The following is a 24947-nucleotide window of genomic DNA, read 5'->3' as shown; positions in this document are numbered from 1 at the left end:
ATGTTTATTTGGCCACATTGACAAATTTTGAAATGGCAACCAAACCAAAATATTTGCACGTAGGTTTAGTATGCAAAGTCAAAGCTGGATAACTGACATTATTATACATATGAAGGACACTTGTTATATGGACAAACATATAAATGAGTTTTTTTTTAAATCAATGGCATGATTCGACATTAAAATCTTTAGCAAATGTGTTATTTTCATACAAAAACCCATGGAAAAAGTTATATTTTATTAATAAAGGCATGTTTATCTTAAATTGACTATTGATATGTTTCCGAGGATAAAATATACATAGCCTACATTACAAACATAAAAAGTCACGGTTAATAATATGCCAGTGGTTAAGCTTAAGTTTTATAAGGTCTAAGTTATCCGCAGTCATCTGCGAATCCTCTTTCAGGCGTTCGAGAAATTACCTATTCCACTATGGCGAAGGCCTAACTAATGAATATTAATGCAGTCTTGTAGACGTTGCTTGGTAACCTTTTTGGAGTGCCTGGTTGCTTAACCAATTTTATTTTTTTATTTCATTGTATTTTCGAAAGCATATATCATTACATAAGGTAACATAACAGGGAGACTAATAACATATCTTACTACAGTAATATACATATATGACACATAATGAGAAATAGAGGAAAATAAACACATATCTAAATTTACAACATCTGTCTAAAGACGATTTTTATGTTCCACGTTTTCGCTAATTAGACATCTATCCGGGGTTTATTTACATAACGTCCAACATTCTGCCAATCACTTGGGCGTACGTCACATTATGTTTTTAATATTAACGAGCGACGCCTTCGCCGTAGTACTATTGACAAATTCTCCAGCCGGTCAGCGCTGTGGGAGTGAGCGCAGCCTGTTTCAGTCAGTTGTTGTGGCCGAAGATGGCGGCGCGTGGACGTGTTCAGCTCCTTCTGCTCCTCATGTCGCTCTCTCTCCTCTCCGTACACACTCTGAAACCACCTCCAGGCTTCGGGAACGCGCATCCTCCTGCCGTCGCCATGCACCAGCAGCTGAGAGCGGCGGTGCCGAATCCCGCCGCCGCGTCCTCTGGTTCTCAGTCCAGAAGATCCAGCGGGTGGAAGCTGGCAGATGAACAGGCCTGCCGGGACGACGTGACCCGGCTCTGTCCCAAACACACCTGGACCAATAACCTGTCTGTGTTGGAATGCCTGCAGGACCGGAAGGAGGTGAGCCAGGACCCATTCTGCTCTTTATCTAATGCACTGAGAAGCATCAATACTTTTATGTCATGTTGGCATCTTGAATTTGACACTTTTAAGATGACTTAATAGGTGTCTGTATACTATATTGAATGCAACAATTTAATACATTGATTTATACATTACATTTGTTATTTAACCTATTTAATACACTGATACATTTTTTTGATACATTTGGTACTTTAATATGTTGTTTAGTTCCTGTTTATTCATTTACGTGTTACTTTCACAGTGGTCAAATACTAAATGGCCTACTAGTATAATATCTTGAATCTAATATATAATGCAAATGTTTTTATTGTTCTTAAAATTTTATACTTTACTAAACAGCTAGGTTACTCAGAAATGACCCATTTCTCAGCATTTATACACCCTTGTGTTGTCAAACAAACCTATGTGATTTCTTTCATGGTAAAAAGCAGCAGTTTTAAAATATGCTTTCTGAAACCAAGTGCATGTATGTGTTTTAAAGCCATAAGGTTTTTGTGGAAGTATGTTTGAGGAACTGAATCTTACCTACTTAGATGTTTTATTGTATGTAAAATCCCATTTTGTTGTCCACTTAAGAAATTCTTATGATTTTGTAGTGACACCATGATGAGAAAATTGTGACCGAATATTCAGGTTTGGGTGAATAATGGCTTTAATTCTGCATTCGTTGGCTTAAATCTGAGGATTGGATTGATTTAAAACCAGACTTAAATTTTGTAACTAGATTTGTCTTTGTTGTTTACTCTGCAGTTTGACATGGTGACCTAGTTGTGTGGATGAGGAAAATAATTCAACAAAAAGTCCTCTGGTTTTATTTTCTTCTGGTGATGGAAGCAGCTTGCTAGTAACTTGCTGTAGATTTAAATGTATGTTATTTACTGGCAACAGTTTGTTCAAAGTTAAATGACTATTAAACATTAACAAGTCTTTGTCTTTACAGAATTAAACAAAAATAACAGCCTGGGAACCAAAATCTGAAGGAATAAAAAAAAAGGTTGATGAAGATTTCTGGTTCCCATAATGCTTTGCATGAGGCGTTATTTTAGTTTTATTCTCTAAAGATAAAGACTTGATGATGTTTAATAGTCATTTAACTTTGAACAAACTGTTGCCAGTAAATAACACATTTATATCTACAGTAAGTTACTGACAAATAGCTGCATAACTACAGCAAATTTGTGTACATCTGTTTTGCTGTACAATAATCAAACTTGTGTTGTGTCTGGCTGTGATGGAAGAGCAATGTTTTCTGCATTGTTTTTGATGAGAAACAAGCTGTTTTTTGCTGTCTCCATTAAACTTTGACATTCTTATGTTTTCAAGGACTTGAGAACCGATATTTTAGGCATATTTAGTGTTAAACATCTTGAGTTTGTTTTTTTACTCCCACAAACCTATTGTATGACCGTTTTATCTTGAATCTTGAAATCCTCTAGTGTTGAATAAGTGGGAGGTTTTCAAACTGTGGAGGGATCCACCTTTGGGTCGCATAGTGGGATAAGGTGGGTCGCACAAAGTTGCTTGGTTGTTGTAGTCATCACAATGATTTTGATATGATATCTACCATAAGGTATTTTGATATTGCAATAAATGTACATTAATACAATGATATTGAAATAAAATCTACTCGGGTATAAAAGAGATTATGGGTCCAGCAGGGATATATTATCGGACACACGTGCGCTGATGCAATACACGTCTGGATCCGAACTTTACATCCGGTTTCGGTTTTTTAATGGTCTGACTAGTTGCTAAACTGATCTCTTGAACAAATGTCTTGTCGAAAATAACACGTTTTGGTTTCCTAGGTAATCTGTGTTGTTTTTTTGCTTGTTATACAAATAATCTGCGTTTAAAGAACTTTGTTGTTATTTATTCTTAGCGGAGTTTACCGGAAGTTACGTGTTTACCATGAAAGCCACTTGTTTATGTTGTTACTGCTGAAACCGTCTATACCTATTTATGTGGGTCGCGAATAGGTCTGGGGATCGATTTAAATGTTCCGGAGCAATTCGATTTCGATACTCGGTTCGATTTCCGATTCTCGGACCAATTTTTTTACTCGATTCTCAATGCAACTCAATGAATATAGATTTAATACAAATACTTTAGTTATAAAAAAACAGTGAACATAAGTTTATAAGTGGGTAATTAATAAAAAGAAATAAAGAACCACCAACCTGTATATTACACTTTTTTTATTTTAGGTACACTACAAAACAGAACCCATCTCTAATTTTCAAATGCATACAATTGTGTTAAACACAATACAATTTTGATGCAAGATGAAAAATGTATGCTGAAAAAAGTCAAAACAGTCGCATTCCTTGATCAAACAAGATCAGATTATTTCATAAAAAAAAATCGATTTGTGGCCTTCGAGAATCGATTTTTAATCGACCATGTAAAAAACCAACAACTATTAATCGAAAAATCAATTTTTTTTGCCCAGCCCTAGTCGTGAAATGAAAAGTTTGGGAACCCCTGGTTTAAGTGAATACTAAGGTGTAGTCTTTATCTTGACAGCACTTCTTGATGTAGGAAGAATGGAGATATGTCTGCTAGACGATGGATGATACTTGGATATTTGTTTCCCCTGTTAATCTTCAGTCTACTTATTTGCTGCTGTATCACTTTTCATTTGGTTATTGTTGGGGTAAAAGTTAATTTACAGCTTGACATCTCAGTTTTTCTCTATTCGAACCTCTTTGTTAATGACAGAGCCAAAGTCTTAATCATTAAAGTTACAACTTTAAATCCAAATTTATGGGTACGTGCCGTTCTCCATCTCTCTCTTTAGTAATTCAAAGGTTCGGGCTTCTCATTAGTGTTGAAGCGAGGTCATGCTCTTCACTCCGTGATAACTTATTTCAGCACCTGAGGGACCTTTAAGATAGCAGTCTGTTTGATACCCGGCTATTAAGTGTGACCTGTTACGGGTGTTTCGTTAGCTTTGAAATGCAATTGAATGTCCAGCATAGTTTGTCTCTCAAGTAATTAAAATATCTGTGGTAGGTTAATTTCTTGAGATTTATTTAGTGGTAGGCTAATGTACCGTAGTGTTAATTAGGTTTAAAGCCAAAAACTTTATAATGTGTCTTATTGGCCAACACATTATGTTTATATATACCATAGGGTTCTTTGTAAGAACTAATCTGAAAAATTGACCCGATAGTCAATAAAGCGATTAAATTGTTAAAAGATGGCAATGTCATTTACTTAAGTTTAAACTGCTGTTTGGTGAAAATCTGTTGTTTGCAATCCATTGTCAGATCTTAGTAAAAGCACAGACACAGCCAACAATGGTCCTCTGGTTTTGGCATACGCAGTATAGAGAAGATACTAATTACACCTACATGAATCAAACATCAAGCCAAGCTGTGAGCTCCTCTCGTAACCGCTTCCCCATGCCAAGTTTATTCGCTCATGAACGGCTGCATCGGCAGTCTTCACCGAGTCTCTAATTATTGGGATAATTGGTTTGCGGAGAGTCTGTAACAGCTGTGCCCCTCTAAAGAGGTAAATGATGTCCATAAATCTCTTCCTCAGGAGGTCAGACCCCTCTGGGTCGTCTTTTTCAGTGAACCCTTGCAAACGCTGGGTCGCGTCTGTTTCGCCTTCATTTGCATTTTTAGCAGGTTGCTCTATTGGTGTGACACCGTGGCAGGTTTGTTGTAAACAAAGCACCTACCGTGACTGATGTGAGACCCTCCTGTGAGATCCAGGGGTTTGAGAAGAGGCCGGGATAAGGAGCGTCGCTCTTAATCAAACATTTGTTTGATGTGCATCAAATGGCTTTTCTGTCTCTGCTGTTATAACGATTTTGTTTAGGTGAGCATCTTAATCTGACAGTTTAGTGATGGATAATTTGCACTATTTATTTTTGTTCTGGATGCATGACTGTGTTATTATCAGCTTTGGCTGTAAATTATTTAGTGTAGAAATGTGGATGTGACGCACTAATAAAGCTAAAATCTTAGATTGTTGTTGTGCTGCTGTTTAAGACACCATGGCCCGGTTTCACAGACAAGGCTTAAGCACAGAGTTGGCTTAACCGAAAATAAGTTGCACTGACATATCACTGACTTGTATGAGATGAGATAATATCATCTATATCAGTATGACTCTCCTGTTTTGCAACAGATGCTCTGCCAAAACAGCACACTGAGGTCAGACGTAAGCTTTCCAACCAGCTTGCCTGTTGTTCAGCTGTATATTTTTAAACCGTGAGGAAAGCCTTGTCTTTATTTTTTTCATCATACGCTGTTTAAATTTTTTTATTGTGGCATCTCACATGAGGCTTTGACTTGCACTAAAACGTTTATTCCACGTTGTATAATATTGGGATATTTATCGTAAACTGCCCAAAAATTAATCCCAAAATTACCGAGATATGAATTTGGGTAATATCACCCAGCTACACACCAGTAATGATAAAGCTATGGGTCTTCAACTAGTTATAACATATAAAATAATAATAATAATATATTTATTAATAATAATAATAATAAAAACAGTAATAATAATAATAATAATAATTATTATTATTTTATATGTTATAACTTTGTTGATATTGTTTATTTAGGTCATATATACTTTCTTGTATCCAGTATTTTGCCTTTTAATGATTGAAAATGCATATATTTTTTTTTTTAAACAATTGCAGTTTAACATTGCAAAAGCCAAATTTTAATAGTTCAACTATGAAAATTGCACAAAAAACATCCAGTGGACTTCTAATGTTCTTCTAATGGACTTCTATTCTCCTAATGACTAAAATTGCACTTCATGTTTTTCTTTTATATTTTAAAGATATATAGACTAAACCACCTTTCCATTGTAAGCTACATTCAGACACAACGGTCGGTGTTGGCCCCCTAGTGGCAGTCGTAAAGAAATTTCAGTTAACGTGAAAGCAGCTAATTTTAGCGCAAGAGCCGTTAATCTATGAATGTATTTATACTTATTAATTTACTTATCAGTAATCAATTTTAAAGGATTCAAGTGCACTGAAAAAAAAAGATTCATTAAATTTACTCAATTTTTTTAAGGTAAGCAGTTGCAATCAATTTATTTAAGCTGCATTTTAACAAATTTTTTTTTTTTTGTTTAAATGTAGCTTAAATAAATTGATTTCAACCACTTACCTTAAAAAAATTTAGTAAATTGAATTAATAATTTTTTTTCAGTGTGTTACTGATAAAGCTAAACAAAAAAATGATTTATAATTTTCACCTTGCACACAGTGTTTTGATTGGAACAAACTGAAATACATCACTTCCGAGCAGTGTGTCATATGCGGTGCAGTCGCACACAAGTTTTTTTTTTTATGCATGCAAAGCTCAAATTGGATCCGATTATTACGCAGCCGCAGATGGTTTGCATTCCACGCAGCCCCTTTCCGACTCTCTTTCCGGTTTATTGGGCATCCTTTATCATATACAGTAGAAATGTAAAAGTAACCACACTGATTTTAAATCAGACAAAGATGACCAGCGGGCCAGATAAAAATGATTGGAGGGCCGCATTTGGCCCGCGGACCATCCGGTTGACTAGCCCTGTCTTAATTTAACCAAGACTTACTTCTGGCTTAATCTACGCTATGTCTGTGAAACTGGGCCTATAGGTTGTTGTTACTTGGTTATCAGTGTTTACCATTCTCTTTCATTCATTTCTAAAGAAACGTCAAGAATTATTGCATACAAATTACACTTTTATATAATGAACTATGACAAGTTTTTCTCAAGCAAACAAGTCTAAAATGTGTTTGCATTACAGTAATGTCACAGGAGGGCTGGAATATGTTCATGATTGTCATGATGATAATAATAGGCTGTATTGTCTTTTAAGCAAAATGTTATATTTCTTTTGAACTTGTTTGAAATATGAGCTGGGCATGGTTACTTATGATACAGTACATCATGTGGTTGTTGGCATTTGAGGGTTGGCATTAAAATAATTGCATTCATTTTAACTAATGGTGCAGAAATCCAGTAATGGGTTGAAGACTGGTGCGCTGCTGACAGCTGTTGTCAATTTCCCAGAAGAAAAGCTATCAGATATCAGTGTTGTGATTTGACTGTCAGTATCAAATGTGATCTTGTCTGTGAAATCCCAGCTAGTCATTTTTTTATTTACTGCTTTTTACATAAATCATCCTTTATAATATAAAGAACATTTTATGAAAATATAATCTTGATATCTTTAATTTTGACTGAGTAACATCATGTCAATTATTAAAATCAATGAGAGAAATCAAACTTTGATGCATCTATTGTTTGTTCAACTTTTGGTGGTGTTTTGTTTTTATTATAGCGGACAAATATGCAACCCTGTCTTTAAAATCCACAGGTCTCATAAACTAAAGATCCTAAAGTTTTTAATGATCATTAAGTTTTTAATGATCTACTGTTAATGAAACGTACTGGAAATTCGGCCCTACTAACCCTCCTAGATCTCACGGTTGACCATGCAGTTTTAATATCTCATCTAAAACACTGTGAGTGGTTAAAGTCCTATTTAGTATGGGGATGTTTTTCGGTAAAATTCTGAGATTTTAGTTCATAGAAGGCTCCTCTTCTTTGTGGTGTTCCACAGGGTTCTATTCTTGGACCACTTCTTTTTTCTTTAGATCTCCTTCCCCTAGGAAACATAATTAAGAAATATGGCATCTCCTATCGTTTTTACGCGGACGACTCTCAAATATATCTTCCCCTTAAAAGTGGAGAAAGAAATTCTCTCACACCTTTGAACCACCTTTATTGGAGTGCTTAAAAGAGATTAAGTCTTGGATGGCCTCAAATTTCTTAATATTAAATGAAGATAAAACTGTGTAAAAATGTGTTTATATCTACATATGTTTATATGTGTTTTAATTGTATTTTCCATGTTCAGCATTTTGCAAAACTTTGTTTTTTTAAATGTGCAATATAAATAAAAATGGATTGGATTGGATAAAGTCCAGACAGTAATTTTTTGTGGTTTTGTACAAAGTTTACTACAAATAAACTTGTCGTAAAAAAAAGATTCAGTATGACAGCAGTGAAAGTTTGTTCATGCGTACTGCTTCAGTTTAGGAACAGGTGTAAACCTTGTAATACAGTAAATTACTTGAGTTTTAACTTTTTTTAATGTTTGGTAATGATTAAAAACAATGATGAACAGTTCAGTATCACTGACAGACGGTCAGAATTATGCAAACAAAGACTGTGGTACTGTGGTAGTCTCATCTGTAATTTATGCTAATGTAAATTTGGCTTTGCTGAGTAAATAAAGCAGAAAAGGTTATAACCAAAGCTTTGATAAAGAGTCAAAGCATTACCCGTATAATGGTCTATTATTTATGTTTGGTGTGCCGACTTTATATATATATATATATTTCTGCTCTGTTTACTTGGTTAAGCACCCATGTTTGTTCGCTGGTGATTTGCATGTTATTGTTTTATTATTAAATAACTAAAGCAGACACATATTTTAATAAACATAATAAAATGTATAATAATGAAAAAGTTTTTAATGTTGGTGGTTGTTTATACACAAACATCAGAGTTGATACGTTTTTTATTGTTTATTTTTTGAGGCTGTATGTGTTTTATTATCTATGTGCTGTGGCAAACATTAAGGGGTTGTTTATCAGAGTGACATTCAATTTGTAGTTTATTATCCTTTCAGTTTACAGCGGTAAAATTTTTCTTTGCCACATAATATTAATAAAGCTTCAGTAGCTGTTGTTTCTCCTTCAGAATAAAGATAAGCGTCCTGTTGAATGGCTCACCCTCGCTCCGTTATCTCTCGCTCACAGCATTTACTCTCATACCTAAAGATGAATGCGTCTGCTCGTGCCCGGTTCATTTGGGGTTTTTTTTCCGCTGCCTTCTTGATCTGTGATTATTGCTGCTGGCAGGTTGTTAAGTGGTTAAGCCTAACCAAACATGGTAAACAAATAGCATTAGCATATTCCCACAGTTTCTGGTTATAATGTGACACTGACCACAATCTGTTTAGATTTGCAAAACAATACCCAAGTTTGAAGACAAGCATTAATTTGAACCCTAACTAGTGGACTTCAGCACATAACTGTATATAATCCTGCTACAGCATAAATCAAAGTGCTTGGATGTGAGACTTGATGTGTTATTACTTTCCTGTGCAAACTGATTTATGATTTTCGTTTAATGGATAATAAAATGGCAGGAAAAAGGATTTTGGACATATTTTAGCCGCCCAGACCACCCTAGCGACGCCCTAGCAAACATTTAAATCAGACATTACATTGCATATTTATATTGCTGTTCTTCAACTAGTTTTAGGTATTTTCATGATAATAAAGAATATTTTGAATGATTTTGTTTAACGAGTTTTGCTTTTTTAAATGCATGTTATAAACGACTCACTCATAATGATTTCAGGTTGATAAGACTTCCTACTGATCAAAACACTGTAGTGCACGCACAAGCTGCGCAAGAATCGATTTCAGACAGATATTTTTAATGGGAAATGCGATTTATCGCCACAGCCCAAAACCCACCTTTTTTAAAGGGGACATATCATGAAAATCTGACCTTTTCCATGATTAATTGCTATAATTTGGTCACCAGTGCTTCTTTCAACCTAGAAAATTTGAAAAAGATCAACCCAGTAAGTTAGTTTTGGTAAATCATTCTCTGTGAGCATGTGAAAAAATAGATAATTATAATTTGGCTCCACTTGTGATGTCAGAAGAGATAATACCACCCCTTTATCTGCAATATCTCTCTGCCATTTAATGCAGAGAGAGAGATGGAGAAAAATATATTGAAGGCACAAATGAGTTTCAATTTCAACAAACCACCATTATGGTGTTTGTATTATATCCGCTCATTTGCATTTTAAAGAACACACCCAAAAATGGCACATTTATGCTCAAACCTACAATTTGGCAATTTTAACATGTAATAATAAATAATCTATATCGTATTTTGAGCTATGTACTCTGGGGACACAAAATATTTATTTGATATCTTCAAAAATCAAAAAGTTGCAACCTATAGTTGGGTAAATCATGGACATTTTCTAGATTAATTTAAACAAAATGTTGAGTTTTAGCAAAACTATCAAATATAACAAGTAAAAGCACTGGTATTACTATGTATAGTATAGGGGACAATGCATCATTCAGTATTGCGAGTTCTGCCTGAAAGTTAAAAGAACCAATCATCAATCGACTGATGATTGTCTAGGGGAGGAGCTAATCTGTACAGAGTTAAATGATGCGTTTCACAACATGTGCGCATGTGCAGTAGCTACAATGACTTTGAATAAAAGTGTTTTATTGCAATTTGAGCTAAAGACACAAAAGCCATGGTACAGTTGATGTCAGATTTAATTGTTGGTCAGAAAAACATTGTTTAATTGTTAAAAATGTAAATTTCAAATTCAGATTGCTAACAGTGAAAACTGTATTAATCAAAAAGCACATTCAAAGTCCGTTTAAAAGTTGTCAATGATATTTGTGCAAAGTAAGAGGATTTTTGTTAATGACAGGCAGGGTAAAGATGTTGCTGCTGTCATATCAGGTTTTTCAGTGGGCACCTATTGTACAAAATCCACTTTTGGACATAAATGTGTGTGTGAGTGAGTGAACACAACCACCCTACAATGAAAAAATCTATTCACCCCTTCTTTTTTAATCCCTATTAAACCAAATCAGTCTCATTAGACATGCTGTTTTGATTACCTTAGCAATGTGATGTCACACTGCTAAAGCCCCGCCCACTGCCACTGACTGACAGTCTTGCATTACCATAGTTTCTGCCTTCAGTGAGTTGGACATTGTCTGCTATTTTTTTGTGCTTTTTTGCATACTCATATCTATTTTTACCAAAGCATCTCTTTTTGTAAGGCAGAGAAGAGCAATGGCTTATTTGCATTTAAAGGTACACACACATTTATTTTTTTGCATTTTTGCTCCCACCCAAATAGCGTTACAGACATGCTACAATTAATGATCTGTGATGTATTTTGAGCTGAAACCTCACAGACACATTCTGGACACATCTGAGACTTATATTACATCTTGTAAAAATGGGCATAATATGTGCCCTTTAAATGTCATGTGTTTAATGTCATGGGCCTTGGAGTACTTCAAGTGGGATGTTTGATGATTAATTTTGTACATTTTTCTCAATCAAATCCTTGACTGAGTGAAACTTAATATAAATTATATCAGGTCTTGGCCTGATTGAAGCCTTTATTTTGTTGATGGTGCTTTATCTGTGTGTTGCCGCCTTGTTTTGTTTGTTTGGACAAATCTGCGACTGTCGCTGTCCATGGTGCTGCACAGGTAAAATACATATTTAGGACATCTGTTCCCGTTTGACTGTCCAAAGAAAGATAAAGAAGTGGATGGGTACATTTTAAAACTCTTCTAGATTTACATACATAAAATGACATTGGAAGAAACTAAGCATTTTAGTTTTTCTGCTGAATATATTGTGATATGATAAATACTGGATTACCAGATGACTTACTTTAAAGTCCTGTTTGAGAGGAAATCAATTCTGTCTTGCACTTTGCCAACTTGAGGAAATAGTTGCTTGATGGTTTATAAATGTAAGCATTGCTAAAACACGTTACAAAGACTGTGAACTACATAGTACTGAGTTAGAGTTACATCGTTAAACAGTTATTCCTCATTTCATTTACATTTATTCATTTAGCTGACACTTTTATCCAAAGCGACGTACAATTGCAATATATGTCAGATGTCGCATGCCTCTGGAGGAACTAGGGGTTAAGTGTCTTGCTCCGGGACACAATGGTGTGTCATAGTGGATTCGAACCCGGGTCTCTCGCACCAAAGGTGTGTATCTTATCCACTGCGCCATCACCACCCAGGATTATTTGGGCGGAGCTAAAATGGGGGCTTGATGATGCACCGGAGCTACTAAGCATGGCCCCGCCCCTAAGTCAAGGGTGAGCATCCAGTCAAGTTGTAGTGGCTTTTGAAAGTTGAAAGTTGTCAGCTTTCCCATGAGTGGGCGGGGTTTCAGTGCTGAAAGAGGACACGCCCCCTCCATTTGAGAGCAGAGGATCCTGCCTATTTTTGATTTTGTTAATTTTTTTTATTACTTGGTGTTTTTTAGTCATTTAAATTTGTCTGGATGCTAACACATTTTTCTGTTCAGGTTTTTTTTAGTACACAGATGGTTATCTGAGGTATGTGCTCTTTAGTTACTGATTGGCTGTTGTCATAACATAACCCTCTTTGTTTCACACTGCTTGCGTGTGGCACCGTGATGCGGGGTTAACCATGCTTCCGAGCAGGGTCTCATAACCCTGGGTTAGTTTCAGGAATAACCATGCTTCTAAATTACATTGTTAAATGATCCTTAACCCAGGGTTAAAAGTGCTCTTCAGAATGATGATAACCCAGAGTTCAGCGCAGTGTAAAAAGCCCTTTGTGTCAGATTGTTTTGTACAGCTGCTTCAAACTCTCTTTGCTAGTCCGTTTTGAAGGTCAGCGCTCCTAAAATGGCCTTCAGCTGGCTGAATGGTTAAAAAAATTAACATCCACTGGATATGTTGCACTACAGGTTTTTTTTTGAGAACCATTGACTGAATTCTTCTATGGCATCACTGTAAAGCCACATATGCTCAGTCCACCCTGACATACGAATAGAAACATTCAGTTCTGGCTGTGGTCAAGGAGCTGGACGATTGATCCGGGTGTGGCCACCGCGCTCACATATCAGTCTGTTCCTATTTAGGGACCGTGCAATGTTACAGTATGTAGTTCAGCTCGGATATCCTCTTCTGTTCCTCTTGAAGAAACATTGTTGATGAAGCTTCTCTGTTTAGTCGTGTGAAGCTTATAAAGTTGTATGTGCATTGGGTTTTGCATTTTAGACAATGGCTAATTGCATTTCCCTGGTCTGTGAGTCACACGGCTTTTGTGCATTGTGTTTGGTTAAGGACTGTGTTGTTGTTATTGACAGTGTGATGTAAACCAGCCAGACTGAGAAAAAACAGACACAAGTGCTGAGACCGAGAATATCGAGGGAGGAAAAGTGAAATTTTAACTGTAGCTTCGGCTTGTGTGGCTTATGGCAAAACACCTTACCTGTATTTGCATTAGCTTGCATTATCATTTACAAACAAGTTTCAATTGGCTGTGCTATATAGTGAATATCATTTTTGTTAGTGATCTGATGTGCAGCACAAAGTCTGCAATACACTTGACCAACTCCTAAACTATTCAACTTTCTCAGCAGTAATAAAATCAGAGGTAAATTGATTAATCGGCACCGATAGTTCATTGCTGGAACAATCAGCTAACGGCAAAAAGTCCATGCGGATAGTTTTTCTAAGTGCGTCTGTTGCTTTATATCATTATAAAGTAATTAATTTGCTGAATAGATGTTGAATTAGCAAAGAAATTACAGCAGGAACCTAAGTTTGTCGTCGAAATCAGCCCAGAACTACATGGGAGGAGCATGCCAATGACCTGAAAAGAGCAGGGACCACCGTTTCCAAGGTTACAGTTGGTAATACACTAAGACGTCATGGTTTGAAATCATGCATGGCACGGAAGGTTCCCCTGCTTAAACCAGCACATGTCCAAGCCCGTCTTAAGTTTGCCAATGACCGTTTGGATGATCCAGAGGAGTCATGGGAGAAAGTCATGTGGTCAGATGAGACCAAAAATAACTTTTTGGTCATAATTCCACTAAACGTGTTTGGAGGAAGAAGAATGATGAGTACCATCCCGAGAACACCATCCCTATTGTGAAGCATGGGGCTAATAGCATCATGCTTTGGGGGTGTTTTTCTGCATATGGGACAGGGCGACTGCACTGTATTAAGGAGAGGATGACCGGGGCCATTTATTGGGGAACAACCTCCAACCTAAACCCAATAAATAATCTTTGAGTGTTATGTTTATTTTTATTCCAGTATCCATTTTAAAAACTATCTGTCTATTGACTGGTTATTGGCAAGCAAGGACCAACTTAGACCTCTAGATAAAATACATTGTCTGGTCATTGTATAAAATTCTCAGTCTGTATGAGCATTATTGTTGACAATTATGATACTACCAAAGCTAACACAGAAATAGACAATATAGAAAGAAATAAATAGAAACCTAAAAACTGATTTCTCTCTCTTTTTCTCATTGTTTTACAGGAGACGGAAATCTCTGTGGATTGCAACCATGTAAGTGTTATAACAGATCTGTCTTCAATCATAACATCAGCGCTTGACCCGATCTGACTCAAAGGTTCGCACAGCTTTCAGTTTGACGCACGTTTACAAGACCCTCAACACGATCTTTATACTCCCAGGTCGACTCTTTGTAGCTTTAGAAGCGCATGCGTCAGAAGGACTTGGAGACCAGGAACATCAGCGAGTAATTTTAGAAGAGTAATGGTCTAATCACTGTCTAATGGCTGCATCCCGCAATTAATTTGGTGAAATCCCGAGAGGGGTATCTGATTCTCAGCTTCTTCCCTCATATTCAAAGCTTTGATGTTCTCATTAGACTGCAGTGCAGAGGTCTGCTTCACAAATCTGGAATGAAAAAGATTTAGGAATATGATTCAGACCCATCTCATTATGCGGGGTTTGTAATTGAGCTATAATCATGATAAAGACCTCATTCTGACATGATATAAATGCCTTTCAGTGCTCTTAGAGGCCATGAATTTGCAGTCTTTTTTACTGAGGTCCAAGATGTGTTGAGCTTCGTACAGTGTACCAGAAATATGGGCATTTATTTTAACTAAGATATTCCTGTGCACCTTACAATCTTTAAACATTTATGGTGTAATTGTTTTCTATTGACAGCTCTTGTGGAACTACAAGTTGAATCTCACTACAGATCCAAAGTTCGAGTCGGTGGCTCTTGAAGTGTGTACGAGCACCATGTTAGAGGTCAGTTATGGATACGCTGACATGTTTAACATTTCCTTGTTTAGTTCTTCAATTAGCCATCAAATGAATCATGCTTACTTGGGTCAATGACGTGACGTTAATTATTTTGTGTCGTATGGTTCAGTTAAATGTAAAAGGGTTAAAATTTCAAAATAATTTTGCTAATTACTTGCATACACTCTTTTTTTTTAAGGACCAAGTCTAAAATATCTGGTTTTATTTCATTTTGACAGAGTATTTGGGGGATACCGGCAAAAATGTCAATGTGGTGTAACCGATCTACCGAGCCCCTAAGGTGACATTGGAGTAAAAAAATCGAAAGTTTAGTTTCATGTGCTCACGTGAAACCTTCATGTGCAGATTATTATTTTTAAAGTTTAGTTTCGCGTACGCACGTGAAATTATTGCGTGTGCACGTAAAACTATCGCGTGCGCACGTGAAACTTTCGCTTTCACGTGCACACACGATAGTTTAACGTGCACAAGATAGTTTCACATGCACACGCGAAACTAAACGTAAAAAAAAATTCTGCACATGAATGTGGTAGTTTCACGTGCGCACGCAAAAGTTTCACGTGAGCACGCAATAGTTTAACATGCGCACGCGAAACTAAGCTTTATTTAATTTTTGCTCCATGTCCCATTAGAAGCTGTGTCAATTGGTGTTATTTTTTATAATAAAAATATAAATCTATTCATAAAAAATGTGGAATAAAATATAATCATCTAGTTTGTAACATAATTTTTTTACATACAATTTTGCATCATTTGTCAAAGATAATTTAGAAAAAAGAGCTGTTTTCAGCATATGTCAGGACAAATATTACAAAAACACATTCAAATTTACATTTAGAAATAACTAATAATATTTTAAAATTATTATTATTTATATGATTACGCTTAAATGCCATTAAGGTGGATAAAATATTTATTATTTCTCATTCTTTGGTGCAATTTGCGGTTACACAATTTGACATTTTCAGGTCCATTCAATCTTAACTTTTATAAAAATGGTGCAAATGTAATTTTAATTGCATAAAATTAACATCAATACACTATGTGCATTGAAACAAACCTGATGCATGCTTTTAAAAAGATTTTTTAATTTCTCATCTTGCCAAACCTTTTTTGTCACTGACCCACTTTATTCCACTGTATGTGTTTATCTAAATGTAGCAGAAATGCCTTGCCAGCAAAATAAACAAAGTCTGCGTTTGTAATGCAGTGTGGTTTTATGTTTGACTGCACTCAGAGCTGCAATAATTTCATTTAAATCCCAATAGACTATGCATTGCATTGCATTGTCTCTCACTGGCCTTTCTAAGAATGCATGTACATTTGCGGTTAAGCTGATAATTTAATTACAATTATAGAAATGGAGTTGAGAATCTTTAGCGTCTGTCTTTGTGTTTCACAGTTAATAAAAAGACATTTAATCTGTTTCTCAGCTGAAGGAGTGTGCGGATGAGGAAAGAGGAAAGGGCTATCTGATGTCCTGCCTGGTTGATCACCGTGGCAACATCACTGAACGCCAGTGCCATCAATACATCACCAAGATGACCAGCATAATCTTCAGCGACTATCGGCTTATTTGCGGATTTATGGACAAATGTAAAGAAGACATCAACACGCTGCAGTGCGGTAGCATCGCTGTTGGAGAAAAAGTAAGTTTGCATACCTAAAATAGTGTTGAATGTTTTAGTTTCCCGGCCCACAAGCCACAAGCCTTCACACAGATCTAGAATATCCCTTTGGGAAACCAAAAATGCTGGCTTGGTACCAGATGGCTGTGTGTTCTTGTGACTCAGCCATTCTTCAAATGTTCACGTTCCTCCAGGCGTGTTGAAACATGGGTACCCGATCATCACACTTCTTAAATTCCCCACGGGTGAGCACGTAAATTATTTGCTCAATTGATATTACAGTATGTTGACTTAAAATAGCTCTATAAAGGTGACATGACTTTTTTTGTTCTTAAAGAATGAAGTTAGATGAAGTTTTAAGTTGATGCAGAAACATAAAAGTGATGCTTTCTTCTTCCAGAAAGAATGTGAAACTTATACAGCTGAGAATTTTGCTTATACAGTTTTCATTTTTAAAATATATTTTATAATTAAAATTGATTTTATGAACTATCACATATTGCAGTGTTTAGCAGTGTTATTGCATATTGAATTTTCTTGAACATCATGCAGACCTAGTAAGTGCTGTAGGCCACTGGGAAAAATGTACAAATTTTTTGAAAGTTTCTTAAAGCGACCTATTAGCTATATTTATCAGATTTTTGCTACTTATGATTAACTGTGATTAAACATACAGGGAATTGAGAAAGATATTACAGGTCAACAACTTGTTTTGAAGTTAAGGTCCAGAACATTTTGTACAGACGGTTAGTGACTGTGCCAACCATTAACCATATTGTGAGACTTGGCCATGCTAGAGACATTTAAATTGTCAATGTTCATGCCAAAATAGTTGCTATGATACATGTCCGAGTGTGATCTGTGGGTGTATATATAGTTATATGTAGTCTTTAATTATTTTAAACATTTGTTGCATTTCACAACTGGTTTAAGAAGGATTTTGTTTTTGGTTAGATGCCTTTGATGCCTCAGAGAAGTTATTTTGTGACAACAGAGGTCCTGTGTATGGAAGGTTTTTCTGCCAATTTTAAATAAATAAATGAAATGCTAAAATAAAAAATTAAATGGCAAAAATACTGTATGTCCCAAAATAGAAAATTAAATGCTAAAATAAAAAATAAAACATTAAATTAAATTATTAAATTTTTACGGGGATAATGCATCTTCCCTGCCAAATTGAAAAATAAAATTATTTTTCACTACAATCTGGAGGCAAGACTGCCAATATTAACTATTTTCCCGTCATTGATGAGTTATCTTGTCAATTAAGAGAAAACATTTCTCTGAATACGGGCTATTATTTGCTCTTACCCAATTTATGAAAAACTAAAGCAAAAACTAATTTAATTAATTTTAAATTCTGTGTATGTTTTGATAATCATTCTGAATCTGATCTCTAACAAAATTCTTTTACAAAAATGCAAATATTTTAGCTTTTTGCTCAGATTTGTTTATAATTTTTGTTATATATTTATGAATTATATATATTTATGAATTAATAGTCTTGAAGACTATAAAAAGAGAACAAATGAAGATAGGATGAAAAGTTTTTTCCCCGGTTTTGTTTGTTTGTTTGAAAGCAGAGGATCTGTTCTTTCATGTGATATATTTGTATGTTTATATATTAATATAAGAGAAATTTCCTTGAAAGCATTTTGTTAAACTTTTGCAAAATAATCAAGCAATATTTTTAAAAAAGGCTGGTGGGAAATTAGTTAAAATTAAAAGGCAAACATGATTTTTTTTTTTTTAAAAAAAAGGCATTTTATTAATGATCATGCAATAAAAATGAAAAAATCTAATTAAAATGTAAAGGTTCATCTTGTATGCAAATTGTATGTTAATCAGTGGGTGGGGTTTACTTAGAAATTATCTGAAGCAGTGTTGCCAACTGAAATATTTGAATATGAAAATGCAATGAAAATAATTAAATGTTTTAATTTTTATTAAGCATTTAATTTTCAATTTTGGGACATATTTTGCGATTTAATTATTATCATTATTATTATTTAATAATTTAAAATTGGCATACCTGTGAGGTCCTTAAATTGCATAAAAATAACTGAATACACCAGGAGACATTCAGTGGTTTAAATTCTGCAGGTTTATTTTTAGACTTTATTTTCTTGTTTACAAACCACAAAACCACACAGACGTCTTAAACTTTACAATAGCATGATATTAAAATCTAAAATTACAGACGTGCATTCCTTTCTTTTAGCTATTTTTTTTGTGTCCCCTTGCCTTGCTTTGTTTTGTGCGTCTTAGCTTTTGCATTCATACGGTCACTGTTTGTGTGTTTGTTTTAGGACCTGCACCCTCAGGGCGAGGTGATCGGGTGTCTGGAGAGAGCTCTCGTCAGGGAGGGGGAGCAGCAGGAACAGGCTCATCCAATCAAGAATGAATGTAAGAAGGCCATCATGCGAGTGGCCGAACTGTCGGCCGATGACTTTCACCTTGACCGTTACCTCTACTTCTCGTGCCGAGATGACCGCGAACGCTTCTGTGAAAACGTACGTCCTAACCCGGGCACACCGAAACTCTTATAGTCAGTTACTCTTTTTTCACTTTGTTCATCCTTCTCTGTGACTGCCTACTCCAAAAATGTCGCGTGTAGGGTTGGGCGGAGGTAGGCATGTCCTTGTCTGTCTGTCACTGTCAGGAAGCCATGCCCTCATTTGGAGATCTCCGGGTTGCAGTTATTTTCCCTTCTGTTTTTGGTTCATACTACAACATCTAAGAAATCTATCAGAAATATATACTCGCTTTTACGTGCACTCTTCAAATTTAGTGAATGCAAACAGAGATGTAGCCCTTCTCTCACTGTTATAGTATCTTACATCTGGGTGTTTACTGGCATGAGTTGACTGACAGCTGCCTTTAAGATTCTTTAAATTAGATGGACAGGATTAGAAACAAAGTGTGCATGGATGTTGTAGGCTGATGTGTGAAAAACAGTGTTAAATGTTTCCCTCTTGTCCTGAATTAATGACTCGATCCTTTACATTTTAATGGTTGTTTTTTGCAGACTCAAGTGGGAGAGGGCAGAGTCTACAAATGTCTGTTCAATCATAAATTTGAGGAGGCGATGTCTGAAAAGGTGCGTCACAGATTCATTAACAGCTTCCTTAATACACTGTTTTTAAAGGAATGTTCTGGGTTTTAAACATTTTCAACTCAACAGTGCATTTGACAACACAGAGGAAATGGTTTATGTCTAGGACATGTACATTAATACTATACACTTAAAATCACACATTATAGATTACTGTATTATACACTGATAGCATTACCAAAGTTAAAGGGGTCATATGCATTTTCATGTTTTCCTTTGTCTTTGGAGTGTTAAAAGCTGTTCGTGCACAATGTTGGGGACAATGCATTACAAGTAACGTGCATTACGTAATAATAGTACTTTTCTAAAGTAACGAGTAAAGTAACGCATTACTTTAATAATTTACACAATTATATTTTAGTTACTTTAAAAAATAAAAGTAATGCGAGTCAATTTAAGTTTTATTAATTCAATAAAAAATACTAAATCAACTGAACGTTGAATTAAACGTAAACAGTTTGAGTCAGAATTGGAGATGGAAGGCCAAAGATTGACATGTTTGCGATGAAAATATGCAATTTCTAAATGCAGAACTTCTCAGACAAAAAACACCTGCAAGGTCCTGAAAGAGATCAAGCCTCAGCCAAGTAAGAAAAAGTAACTTAAAAGTAACGTAAGTATTACTTTCCATGAAAAGTAACTAAGTAACGCAATTAGTTACTTTTTTGGGGAGTAACTTAATATTGTAATGAATTACTTTTAAAAGTAACTTTCCCCAACACTATTCGTGGATATAGAAGATCCGTAAAGATTGAAGTTTGAGATATTCTTTTTAAAAGTGACAGCTCTTCCACGCCTTCGCAAACACGCTTTCACAAATCGTCAATGTGTCGGAAGATTTGCATAACATCGCCCAAATGTATACGCAAAAAGAAAGAAACCGTAACTTTTATTTCTGCTGTTGTATTGTTACATTCCAAATATGGTAAGGGGCGTAACATTTTCGAAGCATGCTTAAGAAATCCAGCCAATCACAATGCACTGGATAGCTGGCCAATCAGAGCACACTGTGCTTTTCAGAATGATTTGTAAAAATTTAACATCAAATATTGTACGTTGTGTCGAAAATAATAAATTAGTTTTTTAACCCTAAACCGCGTAAACACATTGCATTACACCAAAGCCCTTTTCAAACAGAGATTACCGGAAATACACGGAAAATGCATCCAGGATTTGACCGGGATCATTTGGTTTTTGGTTCATATACACTGCCATGCACATACCGTAAAGACACGTCACGTATTTAAAGTCTTGCACTTGGTAGGTTTTTCCCACAGGGTTCTTAAGTTTGCTAATAATCTGTGATTTCTTACTGGAGATACCACGTGCATGCATTTTAGTTTATGATAAGGTCATCAGCGTGTGATGTGGTGTTCTGTCATGCTGGTGAATGATCTTAGCTTCAGTCCAGTTTGCCGACATTTCTCATGTGAATGTTGATCTGCATTTAAATCTCTGCGTCTCAGAGCTGAACCATATCTTCAATAGGACATGCCCCTTACGGCATTGTTTCTGCATCTTGTTCACACAGAATGCTTTCCGTGAATGTTACGGCAATGTTAGGTCCACTTTATGGGATCGATCCTAGAAAAACTCTCTGCCAATTTTATGAAAATTTTCTGGGACCAAAGTGCTGTGTGAATGCATATGATCCCTTTAACCTGGCTATAGCCGTAATCTCACCACTAAAAGAACGTTAAAAGGATTAAGCAACTAAAATGTTTCAGCACATCCACAAGTAGTGTCTGTAGTCTCGTTTGTAGTTTAATCGCCATTAATCCTTATTTTACTAGGAAAATTCCTTTAATTTGATCACCAAGTTAATATGTAACAAATTTCACAGGTTTGTTTTGTTTATCCTGTATTTTATGTAAAGTAGTTTGAATCATTGGGAATGGTTGACCGCACCCATGATCAAAGTTTAAAAATCCCACAGAAAATTTATTTATGAGTTTGTGAGATGTCATGATCATATGTGACCTCAATTAGCATTTCTGTCCACAGTGCAGAAACGCCCTGACCACTCGACAGAAGCTCATTGCTCAGGATTATAAGGTCAGTTACTCCCTCGCCAAAGCCTGTAAGGCTGACCTGCGCAAATACCGCTGTAACCCGGACAGCAGCATGCCCCGGGCGAGAGAAGCCAGGCTATCTTACCTTCTCCTGTGTCTAGAATCTGCAGTTCACAGAGGTTTGCAGATATACGGCATAAGTGCATTTCCATTCTTAACATACAAAAAACTATTTTTTCATGCATGCATCCTATAATCGCTTTGTGAAGCATGTAAGCAGATGTTTGTGTTTGATCTTCACTCCCAAATTGTGTAACCATCATGTCTTCTAAACCTCTGTAATATATCGCTTTCCACTGAGACCTTGTTCATTGTTATATTCCCTCCTTGTTCTCGTGTGTTTATGGATGTTGGCTCAGGTCGTACGGTGACTGGTGACTGTCAGGGTGAGATGTTGGATTACAGACGCATGCTGATGGAGGATTTTTCTCTGAGTCCTGAGATTGTGCTTCACTGTAGGGGAGAGATTGAAGCCCATTGCTCCGGACTGCACCGTAAGGGTCGGACCCTTCACTGCCTCATGAGAGTGGCCCGTGGGGATAAGGGCACGGTGGATAATCTCTGCCAGACAGCGGTAAGAGTCACTCGAGTCCTAAACCTTACATCACTTGAGCAAATGTTCAGCTTGAAAAGCAAATACACTTTTAATGACATTAATGTGATGGTGCGTTGTTATTGTGTTTGTAGATGATTTTAAGACTTATATATCCAAGCCTTTGCAAAATCTCCTTACTGCTGTAAGTCTTGCAAGGTGGTTTGCTGTCATGTTCAATATGATTGACTTTGTTCTTCATCTTTGTGAAGATGAATTACATTATGTGACAGGGCTCATAAAACATATTGAAATAAGCCACAAAAACAGTTTATTAAAAAGCCATCAGTGCAAAAGGTCGTGGGTTTGATTCCCAGGGAACACACATACAGATTAAATGTTTACCTTAAATGCACTTTAAGGGCCCTATTTTAACGATCTGAAACGCAAGTGCGAAGCGCAACGCGCAAGTGAGTTTGTGGGCGGATCTTGGGCGCTGTTGCTATTTTCCCGGCGTGAGAAATAACTCTTGCGCCGGGCGCAAATCAATAAGGGGTTGGTCTGAAGTAGGTTCATTATTCATAGGTGTGGTTTGGGCGTAACGTCAAATAAACCAATCAGAACGCTAGCCAACATTCCCTTTAAACGCAAGGGCGCAAGTTCCATGGCGGGTTGCTATTATTATGACGGATTTACCAGGCGCACGCCAGGAGCGGTTCACAGCCGAGGAGACCGACGTCCTTGTATGGGGGAATCCCACGCTTGCCAGCATAAATCGGGCACGCCGTGTAACGGGAGGTGGATCTGCCTCAGGACTTGACGCCAGCAGAGGACATCGCTGCGTCCACCCTCACCGCTGAAAGGGTTTGGGGGCTTTGAAATCGGACCCAAGAAACGCAAGCAAGGTCCAACCCCAAAGTACTCTTACAAATCAAGTTCATATACATTAAGGTTTCTTATGAAAACATTTTAATTATTATTTACATAAAATAAACGTAATACAGCCACACAACAAAGTTATGAAAATATTTTAATCGTTATTTGCATGAGAATAAATAAAAACTATCACCACAATGCTCACCACTATGATTCCCCTTATCTCGTGTATTAATATTTTTAAGTGTAACAATTTATGATTTGCAAAAATAACTGTTGCATCTGTGTAGATTAGATAAGCAAAGTGTGTGCGCGTTGTGCACGCTATACATTATGGTCAAGCATGCGCCCTTAAAATAGCATAATGAACAACGCGCAACGCGCCACTGACTTTAAACTTTTTTTTTCTGGTCAGTGGCGCAATTGTTTTTTGAAACTGCAAAATAGCATCAGGGATGGTTTGCGCTGGAACACGCCTCTTTTTTTGCGCTGAACCACCCAGGGAGCGCAAGTTCATTCCCTAGTTTGCCGACGTGCTTCTGTGACGGGAAAAACCCGCTGTGCGCCGGGGCAAAATACGAATGATACATGCGTCACGGACAAAGTCAATTGCGCTGGGTGCAAGATAGAGCCCATAGTCACTTTGGATAAAAGCATTTGCCAAATCCGGGTTACCGTGTGTTATTAGCTTTGAGCGGTAGTTATCTGAAAATAACAAACCTTTGAATGTCGCTACTGGCCAATCACAATCAAGCATTTTAGAGAGCCGTGTCATAAATAATCTTGTAATGATGCCTTTCTATAGACCTACAGTAAACTACACTACGTGTTTATTTGTTCCCGCTTTTACATGCCATATTGTGCAAGAGGAACCTAATACACCATAATAGTTTTCAGTGAATGATTGTGTTGTCTATCTCCTGTAGCTCCAGACTCTGATCCAGTCGGCAGACCCCGGTGCTGATTATCGTATTGATCGAGCTTTAAATGAAGCCTGTGAATCTGTGATCCAGACAGCCTGTAAACACATCCGCAGCGGAGACCCGATGTGAGTCACGTGTGTATGATTTTATTTATTTACTTCAAAACCTCCAGTTAAAAGAGTAACTGTAGTCTGTTTTACGAGATTGATATGTTTAGCACTATTATAAACTGGAGTGGACTTGGAGAACAGAGAAAATCAAATCATCTAATTCTGGGATACCCAAACTGGGTCCTAGTTGGCACACCTGCCTGGAAGTTTATAGAATATTGAGGCTGCTTCCGAAATTTCTAAAATGATTCCTTCGGAGGCATAAAGGCATGTCCGAATCCAATGTTTTGTTTATGTCTCTTGAGATACCTTCATCGTCTTGTCCCACAATTCTATGCATGAGTGTGCACGGGGAATGTGTTTGGTCAAGTAGGGTTTGAAGTTCGAAAAAATAAAATAGCGGCCAAGAAAGAGGCTGGAGCACAAAATTAAGTGTAAATAAGGTTTTATTATAACTTTTTACCCCTTTTAATTGCATTTTTTGTAAAAAAAAAATTGTATTGCATATTATTCAGTAGTAAAATATTCACATT

The 24947-nt window shown here is 36.4% G+C and overlaps 1 protein-coding gene across 1 annotated transcript in view; it reads left to right on the top strand.

Moving 5' to 3' along the window:
• The first annotated feature begins 616 nt into the window (after window positions 1-616).
• The window catches only part of glg1b (golgi glycoprotein 1b), a 46878-nt gene continuing 22547 nt past the window's right edge, over window positions 617-24947 (top strand). Inside the window, exons 1-9 of the mRNA XM_065257871.2 lie at window positions 617-1208; window positions 14397-14426; window positions 15057-15143; window positions 16592-16807; window positions 19096-19299; window positions 19815-19886; window positions 21906-22092; window positions 22333-22547; window positions 24308-24429. Of these exons, the coding sequence (XP_065113943.1) occupies window positions 903-1208; window positions 14397-14426; window positions 15057-15143; window positions 16592-16807; window positions 19096-19299; window positions 19815-19886; window positions 21906-22092; window positions 22333-22547; window positions 24308-24429 (1439 nt within the window). The 5' untranslated portion in view covers window positions 617-902. The remainder of the gene's footprint in view (window positions 1209-14396; window positions 14427-15056; window positions 15144-16591; window positions 16808-19095; window positions 19300-19814; window positions 19887-21905; window positions 22093-22332; window positions 22548-24307; window positions 24430-24947) is intronic.

Source organism: Paramisgurnus dabryanus, chromosome 9 (assembly GCF_030506205.2).
Source record: "Paramisgurnus dabryanus chromosome 9, PD_genome_1.1, whole genome shotgun sequence".
NCBI lineage: Eukaryota > Metazoa > Chordata > Actinopteri > Cypriniformes > Cobitidae > Paramisgurnus > Paramisgurnus dabryanus.
Note: the sequence above shows the minus strand (reverse complement) of the source record. Positions and strands in the feature narration are given on the sequence as shown.